At 37.4% G+C, this 19,369-nt stretch overlaps 1 protein-coding gene across 9 annotated transcripts in view; it reads right to left on the bottom strand.

The window, feature by feature from the left end:
* Positions 1–19,369, bottom strand: part of RAPGEF2 (Rap guanine nucleotide exchange factor 2) — a 181,172-nt gene that overhangs the window by 113,933 nt on the left and 47,870 nt on the right. For 8 of the 9 annotated variants that reach the window (XM_068681101.1, XM_068681087.1, XM_068681091.1 and 5 more), the window contains exons 2-3: positions 11,607–11,677; positions 6,709–6,765 (exon numbers count right to left, since the gene is read on the bottom strand). In XM_068681101.1, the coding sequence (XP_068537202.1) occupies positions 6,709–6,765; positions 11,607–11,677 (128 nt within the window). Of the gene's footprint in view, positions 1–6,708; positions 6,766–11,606; positions 11,678–12,138; positions 12,167–19,369 lie in introns of all 9 variants that reach the window. The other variant, XM_068681094.1, reaches the window with a different exon arrangement.

The raw sequence follows: 19,369 nt of genomic DNA, 5'->3' as shown, positions 1-19,369 counted from the left end.
ATAGAATGTCAGTAAAAGCAAACAAAATTCTATCAAATCAGATTATTACAGTTTCGTTAGCAAGTACCAGTCTGTTAGACTTAGCTGATTAAATAGATGATTATTAAATACATAATGCAACTTTATATGTTTAAATATATTTAATCTAGCTGGTATATTGTCATTGAAATTTTGATGTCAAACTCGGACAGTGAATTACTGCTCCTTGATGTCAGAGAAGAGAAATTCAGTACAAAAAAAAATATATAGTCTCCTAAATCATAAGGAAAAGGATGACAGTCATAGTAAAAATAGTATGATCTTGCAACCAAAATATTCTGTGGTCATTATAGCCAGACAACTCTGCTATTAAATTTTATTCCATTACAATGTTTCTCCAAAAATCAAGGCTTTTATTCTCAAAATTACAGCAGTGATAAAAACTTGATAGCCTTTAGTAAAACATGAGGAAGCTGCAAATTAAAATCCCTTCAAAAACTTCATTTTAGTCTTAATGTCTCAAAATCAGGTCAAACAATAACACAAATTTGGAACTGACTGTGCAAAGCCAACAGACTGTAACATCGATCACTGACACTATTAAGAAGCCTTGATTCCTGTGTCTGCTTACAGAGACCTAACTGCCAAGTCCTTGAATTTATTTGTTTTAATGATATACATTGCCTAAGATATTCCCCATTGAAAACGTATCCACAAGAAGATGTATAAATTCAGGATGCTGATTTACTGCAGTGCAGAACTGGCAGTATCCCAACGCTACTTGGGCAACCGCCCAACTATAAGCAGGTATAATGCACCTTTAGGAATACTTTAGGGGGTAGGGGGAAAAAAAAGAAAACATAGACCAGTCATGCTGTGGCAATTCTTTGCATTATTAAACTACTGTATGACTTCCACAGAAATCTACGGATGCATAAGCAGAATTAATACTTATTGCCTGATGATGTCTACCTCAAAATTAGGATGCCGATACAGAGAGATTCCTCAAACAGATGTATTCTGAGTTTACTGTTCATTCAAAGCATTTTAAATCATTTTCAAAATGCCTCATATTCCACAGAGGATCAAGGAAGATACCTTTTGTAGGGATTTTCTGAAGTCAATAACATTCATGAAAAAAAAAAAAAAGCAGTAACTGCAGAAATGTGACCTAGAGTCTCTAAAACCAGGTACTTCCTGGTCAAAATCAAAAAGTCTGGTTACATGCAAAGCATTAACCATACAAGAGAATAAATACTACTGATCACCAAGAATATCACTAATTGAAATGTTAGCTTGATCCTTACACACTCCTCTGAGTTATTTCTGTAACGTTGTAGGCTTTAAGCTTAATATTTAAAAAACATAACTGTGTATATAGAGGTCATATCTATACAGAATAACTTGTCTTTAAGAGATCACCATTGTAAATCTTCGTAAACATGTTCAGAACACACAAGCACACCTCCCTAACACAAGTGTCAGAAAACAATTTCAGTGAGGTGGGCTCTGCAGAGCTGTTCTGCTTCAAGAACCCGCAGCAATAGCTAACCAGCAACCTTTTAGCTCATATTTCTTATGCTTCATCGCACAGTTAAGTAAGTCTATGCATAATTGGTGAGCCACTTTGTGCGGTTTTTTGGTTGGTTGTTTTTTTGCTGCCTCTATCTTTTTGAAAGTCTTCAGGCAATATTCTAGTGTGAGAGATCCACGAACTTGCTCAACATCACTCTTATTGTAGGACTTCAAAAATCAACTCTCAGTTTCCCATTCTTAAAGAATCCAACAGATCCATTTCTCACCTGACTGTCTCTCACAGAGCAACTGTGTGTTAATGACATCGACCTACAGATTCAAACAAAACTGTTTTAGCAGTCTGGCTAAGATATAGGGACGCTTTGCAAACTACATCTAGAATCCTTCCTCAGCTGTATGTGCAATGCACAACCCACGGGCAGATCTCAGCCTGTCTCCTCTCCAGAAGAGCAGCCTGTCAAGGATGTCCCCAGCCATCTCTGCTCTGCAGCCACCTCCCCAGCTCCTGAGGGCAACCATCTAACACAATCTTCCCCAAAACTACACAAAGCTAGTGCCATCCAGTATTCTTAAAATGTTCTTCACCTAAAAAAAAAAAAAAAAATGTTAACATTTATATTTAAGAAAACTAAGTATTTTAGCAGCAACTAAGAAATCATTCTCCTTTATTGCCTTTCCAGATTTAAATCACCTCCGGCTTTGCTGACCGGGCCAACCTGGTGCTGGAGACCTCCTCACAGCGAGCCCAAACCAAGGATTTGGGGGCTGGAGATTTGCCACAGTGGTGTAACTCAGAAGTGATATAACTCAGAAAACTTGGCTAAGGCTAGGTGCTGATAATACAGCAACTAGACCGAAAATATCCAAAAGGAATTTGAAGTTAGCCTTTTCATAGCCTTCTCCACTTCTCATACCTTTCCCCCCAGCAATGATTTTTAAACTTTATTATTATAGATTATTATTATAGATTAAGACCACTTATTAACTAAAATATACTAACAACTAGCAGCCTCACCATAAGCACTGCAGTCTTGGCATGAGAGGATGTTTTTCACGTCAGTACACGATTGTTTGACAACAAGAGAATAAGGAAAGTGGCAAGAAAAAAATATAATTGTGTAAAACCACCTACTAACAAACTCAGCCAACCTAATCAGAAATTTAGAAAATCTGAGATTGTCGTTTCTTATCTTGGTTGTGGACATTCTCTGTAGTAATAAATCAGTTTTATGCTAACATTTTCCTTCTCCCACCTCCAGCTTATAAGTACACATTCTACTTTTGTTTCACAATATAGACCACTGGGAAAAAAATTAAAAGACACAAGGTTGCACAACTGAATGGCAGAGTACACAGAAACATTGGTGTTAAATGGGAGATGCTTCCTACCACAGACCTTAACATTACAATTCAAGATGCACAGGAGACAAGTACAGTTCTTTTAATACTTGTCCTTTTCTAACAATCAACACAATCAAAACAAGTGGCATATTACTAAATTGCTACAGACAGAGAAATTTGTTACTGATACCAGCTTAAATCCAAACTAAGCATCTCACAATCTCCTCAGAAGGGACACATGGTAGGTAGAAGCTTATCCCTATCAGGTTGAAAAACTCTCTAAAAAATGAAACACTTCCCAACAACCTGGGTTGAGTTTTTGTTTCTTTGCTTGTTTTTAAAACAACATAAACAGCAGCTGAGTGAGCTCCAGGCTCAACTGCACAGAAGCCAAAGAGAAGACAAGCACAAAAACATGCTGTGCTGTAGCATGGCAATTCCAAAACACTGAAGGTATTATTACTGAGTGACTTCGGAAAGCAGGTCATCAAAACTTAAATATTTTCTGCCAGTCAGATGTCTGCAGTAACGAAAACAGGGAAGCTTAAAGATATACAAGACTTCTTACACACAGAATAAGCCAAAGAGCACTGAGATGCACTGATCTAGATACCAAGGAACATCTCTGCTAAGGCATTCCCACAGTCAGTCTAATCCTCCTGTACCACAAACAAAAAATTTTTTGCACAATATTAAAACACAGCTTTAGATAGGGCAATGACTTTATTCCATCTAAAACAGAAGACAGCAAGTTCTGTTTCAAATGTGCATGCTTTTTAATTACAGCAACAGTAAAAATTACAGGAAGAGAACACAGGCGTGTACTTAGGACACCTCACACAGGACTTGGGAGGCTCGTGCAATTGAGACACTTTCAAATACATACAGAAATATGGAACAGCATGGCTGAAAACCAAATCCAGCCACTGTATGACTAATGAGGAAGGGGAGGGGGGGGAAGGGAAGAAAAAAAAAATCAAAAGCTTAGAAGTAAAATATTTATTGCCAAAGATCCCTTTCTGCTACCATAGCAAATATTTAAATTTTGATCTGAAAAATTCTGTTCTACCCTCCAGAGATACATGCACCATCTATCTAAAAATCTCTTAAAACTTTGGTTTCCAAGAAAAATGTTAATTAGAAACTTACTTTTGGATATGACAACTGTGACTATTACACAGTTATGAAAAACATATTTTTTTCTTTTAACTACCCACAAAATCAAGTGACCAAACTAATTATTTTCTAACTGGGATTTTTAGGGAGATTTGAATAAAGGAAGCAGGTTAAAAAAAGCCAGGTATGCGTGTCAAGTAAAATCTCAATTCTGTAACTTTGCCTTGAAGGTTTTAAGCCCTTTTATCATTAACCTCCCATCAAATGAAAGTAGTAGGATGACTGGCAAATGAAGAATAACTCGAGCTGAACTGCCACTCTTAATAACCCAGTTTCCGTTTAAACAGGGATATTGCCGTAGGGTTTGAGAATTTGTCACTACCATGCACACCCGCTGATAGTAAAGTAAATGCAGATAAGCCAATTTTAAACAACATGCTCCATTTTATCCCTTTGGCCAATAAAAAAGGATCTACAGAGATACTTAGAACATTAACAACTTCTTAAAAAACAGGAGGATAAAAAGTTTACTGTGTTTATACCGAATGCAGACAAGTATTTTCAGCATTGCCTACATGCAACAGAAATTTACCATTTTCATAAATGCAGCTGACCATGCAGGTACAAACAGAAAGTTAACAATGACTGAAATTTGATAAAATAAACAAAGCAAGTATATCTGTTTTCACGTTAGCATCCACAGATAAGAATTTAGCTTATTCTCACCGAGACATTAAGCTGTGCCTCAGGGAGGTCACACACACAGGTCAATTAACAGCTCCAACAGTTGCAGCTATTTTAATAGATTTTTCTAATGAACACAGAAGATTAGCACCCGATTTCAAATTTCCATGCAAGTCATATCATTGCTGGGAAAAAAAGCTGACTTAGACTTCCCATTTAATTTAAAAACAAATAAAAAAAGCCCTTAGCCTTCATGAATGAAAGAAGAATTTTGAGTGAAGAATTCTGGCACGTTCAATGCAAACGACCAGGTTGTGTGCTCCAAGTTCATTTCCTGAATCTTATAACCAAGTGCATTGATTCTAACCTTTATCATATTGCTTATCCCCTGCAGTACTCTAAGAGTTTCTCACAACATGTACTTTATAAATTTGGAGTTCTGCTTAGAAGAATACCATTCCCTGTATGTATGCTGAATATAAGCAAAAAAAAAAAAAAAAAAGGTATCCCTCCAGGTTTATTGTGCTAAAAATAGAAGGCTGAAATTAGATTTTAGGGTCTAAGGGATTTTCTCACCACACAGATCTCAAATTGCCCATTAAAATAAAATATAAACCTACAACTCAGATTGGCATAATATACACTCATGACTTCAAAACATTGATCTAATATTTAATAGTCTGAACCCAAAAGATAACACTGAATGATTTTTATCATTTTTTTTTTTTTCAGAGATGTGAAATGCTAGAGCAAGTACATTTTGCATTAGCATCTATATGTAGAAACTGCCAAACTGCCTATTAAATCTACCGAATAAATCAAGGAGAAAAAAAATGTCAAGAAGTGAGTAAATAGGAATGACAGGCAAACAACCAAGGTGAAGATGAAGTCACACGAAGGAGTGACAAAGTAAATCAGCGCAAAGGATTGGCAAAACGCACTTCAGGTTAACTCTGATTTCACAATTTTGTTTGCAGATTTTATTTTCTTAGACATGTATTCCCTGATAACTTTCCCTGCTCTGCTTTTATGTGTAAGTAGTAGCCTTGATTAATTCAGCATATAATTTGAATGGTTAGAATGAGCCAAGATATTACAACCAAACAAAAACTCTGGGACATATAACGGACACAAAACCCAACTGCCTACAGAAGGACAAAACACCAGCACAATGGTCACTAGCAAATTAATCTGTAAAATTAATTACAAAGATTATATTGATCTGATTACAAAGTAATCTACCCATCTACAGACTTTGACCTTGTACATTGCATTTCCCATACATAAATGATTAATATGTTTCAGTAGACATTAATTTAACCTTGTGGAATAGTCAAGGCTTAGCATTGAAGTTTGTTCAATCACATCTTCCTTACGATTGTCAGTGCAGGAAAAAAATATATATGCATAAAGGAGGCACACAGGTGCATTCTTTGCATGCATTAATATTCAAATAATACCAGACAACCCAGCAAATCTTCATTTAGAGCCTGGACTAGCTGCAATGAATGAAAATCTGATGAACCTATTTAACCATTTATACAATCAACCAGTAAGTTGACTGTATAAATGTTGGTTGTATAAATCAACCAGTAAGTTGATTGTATAAATGAAGAAACTGCAGCTCTCTGATGTTTATCGTAAATCTGAGATGACATTAGATCACATCCCAGTTAATTACAAGCCACGTTAGATTTGTCAATTTGGCACCTCTGGCACGAGACGCTGATCACTACTACTTTGCCAAAACTGATGCGAAACCAAATGACAACTTATTGTAACGAGAAGACATCCCACTTACTAATTCTGTATAATCTCACTGAATAAAAAAATGTAATACACTTCAGCAAGTAAGTCACTAGAAGCTCTCTCCCCAGAACCAGTAAATTTCTCCATTGTTTCATGATGAAAATGGAGTAGCTTACTGATGTTTACAGACTCTGCACTGGGGGAGGGAGATGGCATGAAATGCTGTTCTTAACACACTTCAGAATGAATTACTCAGAATATAATTAGAATTAACACCATATGAAGGGAAGAAGAAACACTTACTAGTACAGGACTTCATTTGCTTCATGCCTTTCATATCTAACAGTTTCACACATCAGTCTGAAAGAGAAAGAAGTCATTTTTAATTATGATTTGTATCAGTGTCACAAAAGACTTCACTTTCTGAAGTTAGTCAGCATTTTCACATTTGCCTCCAGCCCTTACAGAAATTAACCATCAATTTAAACCTTAGCTAATTTCTTAATTTAAGAGCATAAATCGTTAAGTCTAAGCATTAGAGCTATTAGTTTATCCAAAATCAGATTTGATTTAGGACATTACATGTAATTGCTCCCATAAAAAAATTATAAAGTGGGTAAAATGATACTGATCCCATTTTATAAAATTATCTGATAAAAGTATGTTGCTTTATGAAGAAACAATGCAACCTTTAAAAAAAAACAGACCATCACATTGCATTAGCTCACATTCAAGCTCAATAGATAATACAAGAAGTTACGCTACATGGTAAATCAATGTAAAAAATCATGGTAAATCAATTCTAACAATCTTTTTGTTAGAATTCAGCAACTTAACTTAAAAAAATTACCAACAGATTTTAATGCTAAAATCCCAGAGGGCTCAAAGTGGAGAGAATTTCCTGTAGGAAAATCCTCTGTCTAGAGAGGAGGATTAAAACACTTACGCCACATTTGTCAGGCAAATAGTGAATGCATAACATAGAGCAACTATAACAGACCTTTCCACATACTAGGAAACACAACATTAACTTGGTGGGAAGGAAAAAACACATTTCTGTCTATTGTCTTAAGGAAATAGGCGCAATAATTTACTGAGGGTGGGAAAGAAACAAAACCCACTGCCTCCCTTGGACATCCCAGGGCACTGAAGCTGACCACAAACACACGGGCTGTTTGACAGACAATCATCCAGAGATTTGCCTAAGAGGCTCATATGAACATTCAAATAAGAAACTATATTTAAATTTAGGAAAGAAATTCTCATCCCTTGCAGGATTTGTCATCAGTGTGACAATGATCGGCTATCCATGGAAATATCATAAAAGCAGACAAACGTGCCTGAGCAAGAAGACTCAAGGAAGTTGACATGAGGTCCAGAAGAGCTGATTTGGGTTTGGTGTGCTGTTTAAAAGGCTTATCGTTGTTTACGCCAACTTCCTAATTTATTGATTTCAATAGCCAGTAGACTGTTAAAAGTTTCCCTTGCCCTCCTCTCTTTCAGAATTTTACTTACGTCTACACACTAAAAACCAATGCTTTTCTGTCCATAAGTGACAGGCTTGTAGTGGTACCTTGATAATTCATCAATTTTTCATAAAGAATTTAGATCATAATTCCATTTTCTCAAGAATCAAGCTTAATCACCTTCACCCACACACACACAGTATTTTGGATTTAGTCTTTGGACCATCTCCGAGAACTCCTCTTATAAGCAATTTCTGTGTTGTATATAATTAAGTCTTGTGTATTATATACAACTTTCTGCTAATGAAAAATCTGTCTTCCTTGCACAGCAAGAAGCTTTTTGAACCATAGAGCTTCCTCTTTTTCAGACACTGTTTCCCACCATAGAATCAAATCTTGCCAAAACTATACAGAAACCAAAAAGCTACTGTCTGCTTCCAGTGCCTGGGTCCTCACCTTCTCTCACCAGTCCTCTGCTTTGAGAAGTTTGTTACAAGTGGATGTGAGGTTATTGGTGACAACATAGCATAAGAAAATGAAAAGTCATTGTTAGCTATCAAATTTTAAAATGAAAATACTGCTTATAAAACATGCTGGATAGTCTGTACCCTACTGGTCTGAAAAGATTCTGGGCACCAGGCCATCCAAGAGTAGGAGTTATAGGAAACAGAATCACTTTAACAAGCAAGTTTTGTTCCCATATGAATTTAAAGCAGAGGAAGTACATTCTTGATAAAGTCACAAAAGTTCACCACTGGCTCTGAGTTTTATAGCATTTTGGTACCATTATTATGATGGTAATAGGGGAGAAAATGCCTTGCACAGAAGGTAGACAAGCATTTCAATTCTTGTGTTAAACTGGAACAGTTAGAAATTGCTGTTACTGTAAGTTACAGTAAAAAATAGACTATTTTTTCAAGTATTTTGAAAACTGATTTAGTTCCGGTCAATACTGCTGTTGAATTTTCACTCAAATGTGATCTTTGTCCACCTCCTAAACACATGTAATAAATTCAAGATGAGCTCATCAGAAAACCACAAGGTAAATTATTCACTACTGAAGGCTGTATTTACTACAATAGTTTTAATGCATCTCAGAAGTCTTTGAGGCATCCCACAGCCACAAGAAATGCTGTTTCTTAAAGGATGCTATAAAAGCTTTTTGTCCCACATCTGCAGGGAATCCAGCCTTTTCCATGTATGGCACTGCAAACAGAAGCTCTCTTCTAGGAACGTACTGTGCTGGGAGAGCTAGCCCAAGTTCCACACATTCCTCAGCAAGAACCTCATTCTGAACAGGAAGCCAAAAAGTACAAATCAACATACCATGTAACCATATGTGCATGCTTTGATCTTTGTAAACAAGTTAACATCAGTTCAACTCCAGCTATGTAAATCTTGATATTCTGAAACTTTTGCATATAATAGCAAAACAGAAAATACTTTGGAAGGAGGGCATGATTAAATTCAAAGGAGAAGTAATTACACAGTCTACTTTGAAGTCAACATTCATATTGCAGAATGTGTCGTGAGCACATTGGGACAAAGTCCACCTTTTATTTTCTCACCATTACAGGACATTGGCTTGGGAATTAAGACTCCAACAGAATGACGAAGCAAGAAACCAGAAATTAGAACTTTTAGGAGCATTAATCAAGCCAAATTTGCTTCAGCATCTTCAGATGCGGTAAATGTTGGCAAGCCCCATGATGCAAAATAATAGTAGTTCATTCTCTTTCCTTGTAGAGCATACAGGAGATGTGCAGGCCTCCTTTTTGTATCTGCCAGAAAGGCACTGATGTCCAAATACTCTTAGAAGACTCAGCTAGTAGTAAGATATTTGTGTGAAGACAACTGAAACAATGACTTAAAATCAAATAAATGCAAGTCTTTAAAAAATAATATAAAGTACATCTGGAAGTTTTTATTTAAATTACTTTATTAAAGTGCTTTATGGGGAAAAGAAATATGATGATGACATTTATTAGTTTGTTGTTTTTGTTTGTATGTTTTGTTTATTTTACTAAGTATCATTTGCATGTGTAGCACATAATTTTTCTCAAACTTCTGCACAAAAGGAAGCACAAACTGAAACAGAACCCAAATAATAGACTGCTTCCATGATTATTGCATTACTTAAGTGATTTGGACTATGTGCAGACTTTCCTTCAGGACCAGAAGTTGTACATTGTACATAAAGCATTTACTTTAGGTCTCAGCCTGAAAAGAAAACACACCCATCCATAACAGAAAACAGGAGGAGAGGAGCATATAGGGATACATACATGCACCCATACAAGAAGAAAGCGTTAGGACAATAAAGTAATAAATGGATGCAGTGATAGCCAGCTTTTGAATTCAAGGTATGGTACACAAGTGCAATGTATAGTTACCAAGCCTCCTATTTCTTTACTTTGTTAATGCATTAACATATACTATTTTAGTGCCTTAAATATTTCAAAAATAATGAAATAAAAGTGACTGTTTAAAAAAAAAAAAAAAAAGTTATTTCACTTATGGCAGATAAATTCAAACCTCTTTTCCTGACAGCTGAAATCCTGACAGTTCCTGGAAAAAAATTTATTTTATGGCCAAAGCAATACCCTTATATATCCTTATACTTGTTTTAACTGAATTTTTGTTTTCTAAACGTCATGTCTGCCATCATGAACATATTGATACAACAATGAAGTGTCTAACTTAGAATTCAACAGGCCTTTGAGTGCCACTGAGGATTAAGCTTATGTTTTTAAAATCAATAACGATGAGGATTTGCTGTGAATTATGCATCGTCTGGATAGGAAATTGATAAAAAGTGTAAAAAAACACTCCTATGGCAAATAGGAAAATTCAGCTTCAAATTTTGATATCAAAGGCAAACCCACAGAAAATTGCGCTTGTCCTCTGCCCAGCTCTACTTTCTCTCTTTCAGGGAGAAGACTATCCTCTTTACTTTTCCATACAGCTCCTCAAACAATCTTCCAGACTAGCGTATGTTTATCTTTGATTTTCTTCTCTATTGGAAACCTTCCAGTATGAAGTTCTATTAAGAAACAAGAAGGATAACCATAGTAGCAGGTCTGTCAAAGACACCGTCTAAAGTATAGTGAGAGTCTGCAATACAAAATCCTTAGCTGACCAGACACTCAAGGTGACACAAGATCTGGAGACTGAGGTACGTAGTGGATTTACGTAGGCCTTTTTCGATGGAGAGATGCAAACAAGAGGCAGCAAGACACTACACACTCACCTAGCTATCAGAAGCAATTGAAAATTATTTCTACGTAGTCCTCCCAAAGGCATTCAGGGCTGGTACATACCCATGATAGAAGCAGCTTCAGTGAGAAGAGTTTAAAGCATTGACAAAACTATTTTCAGCTGAAAATGTTCTGAAGTAGAAACATTACCACTTTCTTTATTGTATTTAACTTTGATTATACCTACTACCATGCAAGTTCAAAACTTCTGTAAAAAGTCTGTAATAAAAATTATGCACTCCTTCATATAAATCATTGGACTCCATTTTAATAAAATGAAAGGATAATAAAAATTCTGGCAGCAAACTTCTTGCTTTTTGATGGGAGCATCAAATGCAAGTGACAAACACCTATTAAAATATTATGCTTTCTATAAAATACAGCTTAAATAGAAGATTGTGTAAGAAATGTTTGTTTCTACACAATTGTGTAAACCTTTTTTCCACACATAAGCAGTAGCTCTTACAAAGCATCATACCTTAGCTGATGTTCTCTCAGATTAGACAAGGCTTCCATTCCATGTAAATAGGAATACACAATCTCCAAATCCTGCAAACATATGGAAAACATTATTAGGATTTTCAATTTGGTACAAGCTGTTAAAAATTCTGCTTTTATAAAGCATTTAAAGTTTTCCTGCTATGGGCAGCAGAAATATTGGAAATAACACATTTACAGGCGATCAAACGCAATCTGCATGAATACCTTTGATTCTACTTCAGAAACTAACACAGGGAAGGATGGTGCTAATGGCCACATCATAAAATTCAAACACAGAAAACCTTTCGGCTTTTGCCATCATTGCTCATGTTCAGTAAACAATCCTGGTCCAGAATTCCAGTGAGCTACAGTGCAACTACCCTGCTTCCCAATGCCAGTGTACCCAAGAACTTCTGTTTATTCCATAAAGCAAGCTCACAAGAAAATAGTCTTTTTAAGTTCAAGAGAAAAGAAAAAAGTGCAAAAATAGTCTGCAAAATAACCCAGTGTAAACATTTAAAAAATTGTACCTTCGTCAAATGGAAGCAAAACCACAAGCTTAAGGGAGAAAAAAAGATGACATGAACAGACAATTATTGGCATGCAATAACTAAAAAAATAATAATAAATACTAATTACATGACAAATTTTACATTCAGTTTTACATTTACTGTGAAACTCTGATACCCAGCTAAAAAAAAAAAAACAAACAAACAAACAAAAAACATTAATACAGAGATGAAAACATCACCCAAGTCTAAAACTTCCCACAGTGCAACTGTGGAAGAATTAACATCAATCTAGAGGGTTTGCTGATGTTAGATCACTACTACACTTAAGAAAGCTTGATTTCAGCCCACATCTATGATGATTTAACTTTGGCTCATGGATTTAATACTGTTTCACCATCCATTTTTTTAAACTGCTTCATTGAAAAACAAAGCAGTAGCTCACAAAAACTAGCTGAGGCTGACAGAAAGCTAAGAATAAACTAACGCCCTTATAACTCACTATAAGAATATGTTTTCAAGTAATGCAGAATTTCAAAACTATTTTGTGAAATATTTTGTCACTGGGAAAACTTTATTTAAAATTGAATGTGAGTACAGAGATACTTCAGTATCCAGACACAGTGAAAGAATGCCATGTGAGATGCTCAGGAGGAGACTTGAGTGCTGAATTCCCCCAGGAGAAGTTAATGTTAATTAAGAAAAATAAAAATAAGATCTAGTTTAGTATATTATTGTATGAGTGTTACTGTCCTTGTTTAAACCACTCTACAGATAAGAAAAGACACCAGGAGCTGCAGCCAGTGGTTGAGACTAAATAAATATCTTTCATTCAATACCTAAAAGAATGATTTTTGCCTCACACTGAAAAAAAATGGAAAAACTCAGTTCAAAAAAGCAGAAGAAATGCACAAGTGAAAACTTTGATTTCACTTCTGTTCTGGTCCTTCTGTTCCCTGGAGGCTTTGGTCCTCCTGCAAGGAGCAGAGGACAAAGTGAAGGACAAAGACAATTATGCATCATCTGGGATGGAGGGACCTTGTATATGCGGCTTTGAGGAGGAAAAAAAAAAAAAAAAAAAAAACAGCTACTTGCAGGTTTGTTCTACGCCTTCCCTCACACCCCCATTTTATACTAATAAAAACATATAAAAGCTCATGCCTGCTGCTGCCTTGCAGGGACCCCCAGGAGCCACAAGCCTGTCTGTCCTAGTGGCACTGCAGTGCCTCAGCTGCCCAAGCCACCAGCTGCCCCAGGAAACTGGGAGTGGATCACTGGGAATCAGACTTCCACATAACCCATCACTACTAGCAAGAGCCTGGTCAGAAGGTGCTGCTGTAAGTTGTTTACCACAAGTCTGTGCAACAACAGGCATGCACTGAAAAGGAGAATAATCCTTTGCCCTCGGGGCTGGCACTGAGGTTTCTCCAGGGTGGCGTGGGTTTTACATGCAGTGAAGGATTCACTAACAGAAGAACCACTGAAGATGCCTGGTTACATGGACCCACAGCTGTAAAAGTATAAGTGCATGGTAAAAGGGATCCACAGACCTTTTGTTCTCCTGTCAAAACCAGGCGTTTCAGCATTGCAGGTGATGTGCACCAGCACTGGATCAGACAACAGCTCCTGACAAGAGCTGCAGCCCATTCTTCAGGCAGAGCTTTTCCACAGGGTGTCTAACAGGAAACAGCTCCCTCTACCACCGAAAGCTTAGCACTGAAATTTAAGCAACAAATTCATGTATCAACCCTGTCATTAAATTCTGCATAACTGTGCAAGATTAAAAAAAAAAAAAAAAAGAGCCATCCAAAAGCACTGCATATGTTTTCATATACTGCCAGTAGGCACTGCACACTCCCATTCTGCAGCATTAAAAAGTAGGAAAGCAATTTGAAAAAAAATAAACTGAAGATTAATAAATTATCCCCATTAGTCACCTCAGTTTTCAATTTATCTCTGGAAAAGCTATGCTTTGTTTACTTAGCAAACATTTTTATCGAACATGGATGTTTTAGTGTTGTTTGAACGTCTTGATTAAAAGTGAGTTAATGGAATGCAAGAGTCCTTCAAAAATATTTGCACCGTGTCTTTTAAAATCCTAAGTAAATTCAGAATGTTTGAAACAGTGGCAGAATAAAAGCCACCTTTCCTCTACCCCCAAAAAAATTCCACATGTACATACAAGCTTTGGCTACAAAATTTTTCAATTTTGGTATTATAGACAATTGCCAGAAAGCTAAAAGATCAAAATTCTCAGGAAAAGAACTTTGTCTTTCATGGATGCAATATCTTTATATTTAAGCAGAATAGTTGAGAAAATCCTTAAAAGATGCAATTAAATTCAGCAACATTGGGACTTAAACATCTTTTGAGATAAGTAGTTTTTAGGACCACAGCATGTTAACACTAATCCCCAGAATGTATAAAAGCATACAAATGGCAGCAGCAGTCTGATGTATTTTTTGTTTTTACAATAGATGTACTTAAATTACCACAAGGTGGCAGACTGAGCCATCGAAAGCTCAGAGAAAGTAGTTCTTCATACAGTTTAACTTATTTAAAAAAGGAATCCAATACTTTATAACAGCTTGTAAGTCAGAAGGAGCAAAACTCACCATCACCAATATAACTGGTTAAATGCTCTGCCACAGCAAGGAAGATTTATACAAAAAGTACTGAGAAACCACCAGCTTTCTGCTTTCTGACTTTATCCATTGAAAAAAGATGATTGCAATGACAACATAAAGACTTGGCTGATCTTGCTGCAAGAATTGAGATCTACATAAAGATCTTGGCAACAGTTTGAAAAAATATGTCAATGGAATCTCCAAGAGCAAAAAAAGTTAATGCAATGTTCAAATTAGCACAGTTTTAAAAGCATTTTTTTCTTCTTTAAATGAAGAAGCAAGCTAGAAGACTGAAATCTAATATACACAAGCTTGTAGTACAGCCAAAGTCAAATGTTTAGTTGCTGTATGTGGAGCAGTCTGAAACTTAATTCGCTGTTATTTCTTACTATGTTTCAGTGGTGTCAGCTGGCTCAGTTTAAAGTTCCGACTATGCTTCAAAACAACACAGGGAGACTTGAGCTTTAACACTGCTCAGCTTCAATTAGGTCTGTAGAAAAACAGCCTGAAACCTTACCTGTGTTCTCATTTCTAATAAAAATCTGCTTTTTTTTTTTTTATGTACAGATGTTGCATTTGTTTCAAACATGCTGGTAGTGTCAGTTACACAAGCCAAAACCAGAAAGTTGGCCCCAGATTCACAGCAGCTTAAGAAACATTCACTTCACTGAAGTGATAGATACACTTCAGAATTCACTACTTTTGACTGAAAAATTTAAGCCTCCCTAGAAGTTTTGTACTTTTTCCATCCTGCTTTGTAGTAAGATGTGGAAACGCCAGCCTAACTCAACCATCCATCATCCTTGCCACAGTTGAAAAGCAAAATGCTGGTCTGAGAAATTCGTTCCTCTGATAGCGAGAAATTCACTCATTTCTGTGCAGGCATGGCAAGAAAGCGCAGAGAAGCTTTCATCCTACCTTTACAATAGCTCGTTTCATTTTGAATCAAAGGGTAAGAAAAAAAAATACAAGCTAATTCCCTAATTTACTTCCTTGGAGGGGAAAAAGAGCTTCTCAACGCACCTGATAATTCACCTCCAGCTCCGAACAACCTGCCTGCTGACTATACAACAGTTTGAGAGGCCAGCCCTTGTCAGAATACACAATAACCCAGCTTAGACTGAGGTACCTAAAAGCAAACCCCCAGGGAGGATGAAGGCTGTGAGTGGAGGTCATGGAACAGGCAGTCCCAGCCCGCTCACACCTCTCAGGCCCAGAACGGCGCCCAAGCCACCTGGTTGCACTGCTGGGAAAATGGCAGCTCCCTGCCTGCTGTCCCCAGCAGGCTCAGCACTGGCACCACTCGAGACATCGCCATGGGGACCACGATGTCAGGCTCAGGGAGATGAAGGCAAAGAGAATGTGGGACCTTAAAGCCTTCTGCTGGTTTACGTGCATTACCAAACTGCTAGCACGGAAGGGGCATGTGTAGTTTTAATGTGGCTGCCTGAATGGTAATTTTTGCTTAAAGTAGAACCTTCCTTTCCAAGTATTTTAATGCTTTTTTACCCCATCAAATCATATACTAACAAGCACAGTTTTTCTTCCCAGTGAGGAATAGTGAGTCACAATCAAAACCAACATTGCTGAAGTCTTGTCTTGTCTCTTTCCTTGCAGCTGTAGGATTCTGTCTTTTTCCCTTTTTTTTATTGCATCCACCACCTGAAATCATTTGACCCTCAGCAATTCAGGTACCTATACCAAGCATTTATTTCTCTAGCATTCATTTAGCACCTGCCTGTACTGCACCCTAAGGCCAAAGCAGTGCCAGCGTTGCCAAAAGAAACAGGCCAGACTACTGCAGCAACTCATCCGGCTTAAACAGAAAAGTCCGTGTCTGCAGCAGACATCTGCTCCTGAGCAGGTTTGTGTACACGAGGCAGTCCGCACGAACGTGCCAGGCTCTCACAAAGAGCAACTCCGGAGGACATACACGGCCCTGCCTTCAGAGACCACAGCCTCTGAAGGAAAGCCAGGGCAGACAGGGCAGCAGCAACTTCAGCTATCCCAGACAAACCCAAAGGCAAGACAAAACCAAAGGCAGGGCAAAACCTTACTCTGAGAGTGAGCTCACACCTTGCAAATATTAAACTGTCAAAGTCAGGAGCAAAGCCAGGTACAGACTGAACAGACTTACAGCATGACACAAAAATCCAGTCCTGCTGATACCAAAATCCCTGCTGTACACAAATGAAGATGAAGTACTCTACCTTCAGCTTCCCAGCAGCAGAAAAAATAAACTTTCTCACAGTTGCTGTGCAGGAGCATGCCCAGGTATGCATGGACTTATCAGTGAGCCATACCAGCAGTAATTTGCTGAGGAGATTAAAATGAAGGATTTGTCATGTAGGACAGAGTTTTGACATTGTTTCCCTCACATCAGGACCTTCATATTCAGGGCTGGGGTGCTGACACACGGGAAGCCAGCCAGAATACAAACTAATACACTGAAATTTAAGATAAATTATTCTTTTCAACTTCACTACAAGCTACAGCAGCATTTTTCTGCTAGTTATTCCTACTACTGCACAGCATGCTACATAGAGATCTGTGGCATTCAAAAATAGAGGCACAGTAATAGAAAAAAATTTACCAATTCAATACAGAATTAAGTGACTGAATTGGCAGCTACATAGATACTATTTTGAACTGTGATGGGGGAAAGTAACCAATCAAATAATAAGTTGTCTGAACATAAAATAAAATTTCTAATTCTTAATATACTCAGTTTCCAAGTGTCATCTAGGATAACAAGAACACCAACCAGCCCAACACAGCCCTCCCCGTCCGAAGGAGCAGCACCACCACCTCCCAGCCAAGCTGCTCATCAGGAAATTCAAAATTCCTGACACAGATGCACAGGGAGTCAGCTCAGCAGAGCTGCTCCACCAAGCACCATCACCCCACAGTGCCATCATAGTTTCTCCCTTTTCTTCTGACACAGGAAAAACATAGAAAGTGGAGGGGTGGGAAGCAAGAACAAGTGGCACTGGAGACAGGTGGAGTGCAAAGCCACATACAGAGGGTAGGAAGACAGCTGCTGGTTAGCAAAGCAGCTTTGTTGTCCCTAGTTTGTCACCCATCTGCCTTTTTATTCTGCCTCTTCCTGAACTGCCTGCTCCAGGCACTAGCTCAGCTTTTCTCAAACCTGCAGCTCCCCAAGACAATGAGGGGACAATTTGCATGGAGGAGGTTTGTTTGTTTGAAAAAAAAAAAAAAAAAAAAAAAAAAAAACAAAGACACAAACAAAGAAAAACCAACCTTACCTCCTTATCCATATTCAAAATGGGTGACTGAGATTGAAAGGCAACTTTTGAATTTAAAGGTCTGCTAGAGCCACCAAATGCTAAATTATTTACTTTAAAACCTGTGGCCAGAGCTCTGAAAAAAATTACCATCCTCAACCTGCAGGAATTTGTCTCAACTAGCACATACTGTATTTCAGGAAACCTATGACAAAACATTACTCCACAGTAATCAGGCATGACTAAGCTTGGGAATCAGCCTCTACCAGAAAGGCAGCAACCCAGCACAAGCCTTCACTTCCTCTGCTTCAACCAGGCAGTGGGAAAGAACTCTAGAAACTGTATTGATCCTGTTTAGACTTGTTGACACACAAAAAAATTGTTATTATTAGTTTCACTAAAGGCAGGCACATTTGTTCTGGGTTAAGAAAAGAATTTTCAAACCCAATTGGAAACAGAAGGAGCAGGCAAATTCAATCTGGAATTGAAGCACCCACACGTGAAGCTCATCAGGAACAACTCCAAAACCTCCTAAAGAAAAAGGAAAATTCTTATTTTCCCGGTCTGTCTTAACTGGGAATTGTTCCAATACAGAACAAAAACGTGCTTCTCAAAAATCTTTAGCTGCATTACTGCCTCTAAAATTCAGAGGCTGGAGAAACACAATAGGATCATGTTAAAATAGATGTGGAGAAACAAGATGTTTCAATGGGACACTTCAGTCAGCCTTCCTGTCTTTCAAATATGTTTTATTTAAACAAGCTCCCCTGGAAATAAAATCTCATTTATCTTTATTTTTGCACTATACTTTTTTTTTTTTTTCCTAATGCAAACTGGATTAAAAACCTCTACTTCCATGTAATGCTTCACAGATTTACATATGATATAAACAGTTCCTGGTTTTCAATCTTGCCAGCAGAACCGGCTCAAATATATAAGACCGAACTAGAAGGTTCAATGACCCACCCCACAGGAACAGACTTTTAACACCAGCTCAAAATTAATACAATCGATTTAACATATCCTGCTGGTCATCAAGCTTTTAGCTGAATAAAGTAAAGAAATTAAGACAGTCATGATTATAACCATCCTATACGATGGGGTTAAACGTAGAAAGGGTAGACGGGAAATTAAAGCCTGCCATCTCATAGAAGTCAGTGCACAAACTAATGAGCATAGGAAATTACAGGGTAGTGCTGTGCATTTCTGTCCTGCTTTCCAGACTCATAGAAGTCAGACAATTAAATGCTTAACACAAAAGCTAAGTTCTGTAGTCCAAAATTCAGTCTTTGGTCGCATGTCCAAATGCAAACAAAACGGTTTCACCACAAAAGCTCTCTCCTACTCACTGCACAGTCCATAATTATGAAAGGCACTTAA

Source organism: Anas acuta, chromosome 4 (assembly GCF_963932015.1).
Source record: "Anas acuta chromosome 4, bAnaAcu1.1, whole genome shotgun sequence".
Taxonomy (NCBI): domain Eukaryota; kingdom Metazoa; phylum Chordata; class Aves; order Anseriformes; family Anatidae; genus Anas; species Anas acuta.
Note: the sequence above shows the minus strand (reverse complement) of the source record. Positions and strands in the feature narration are given on the sequence as shown.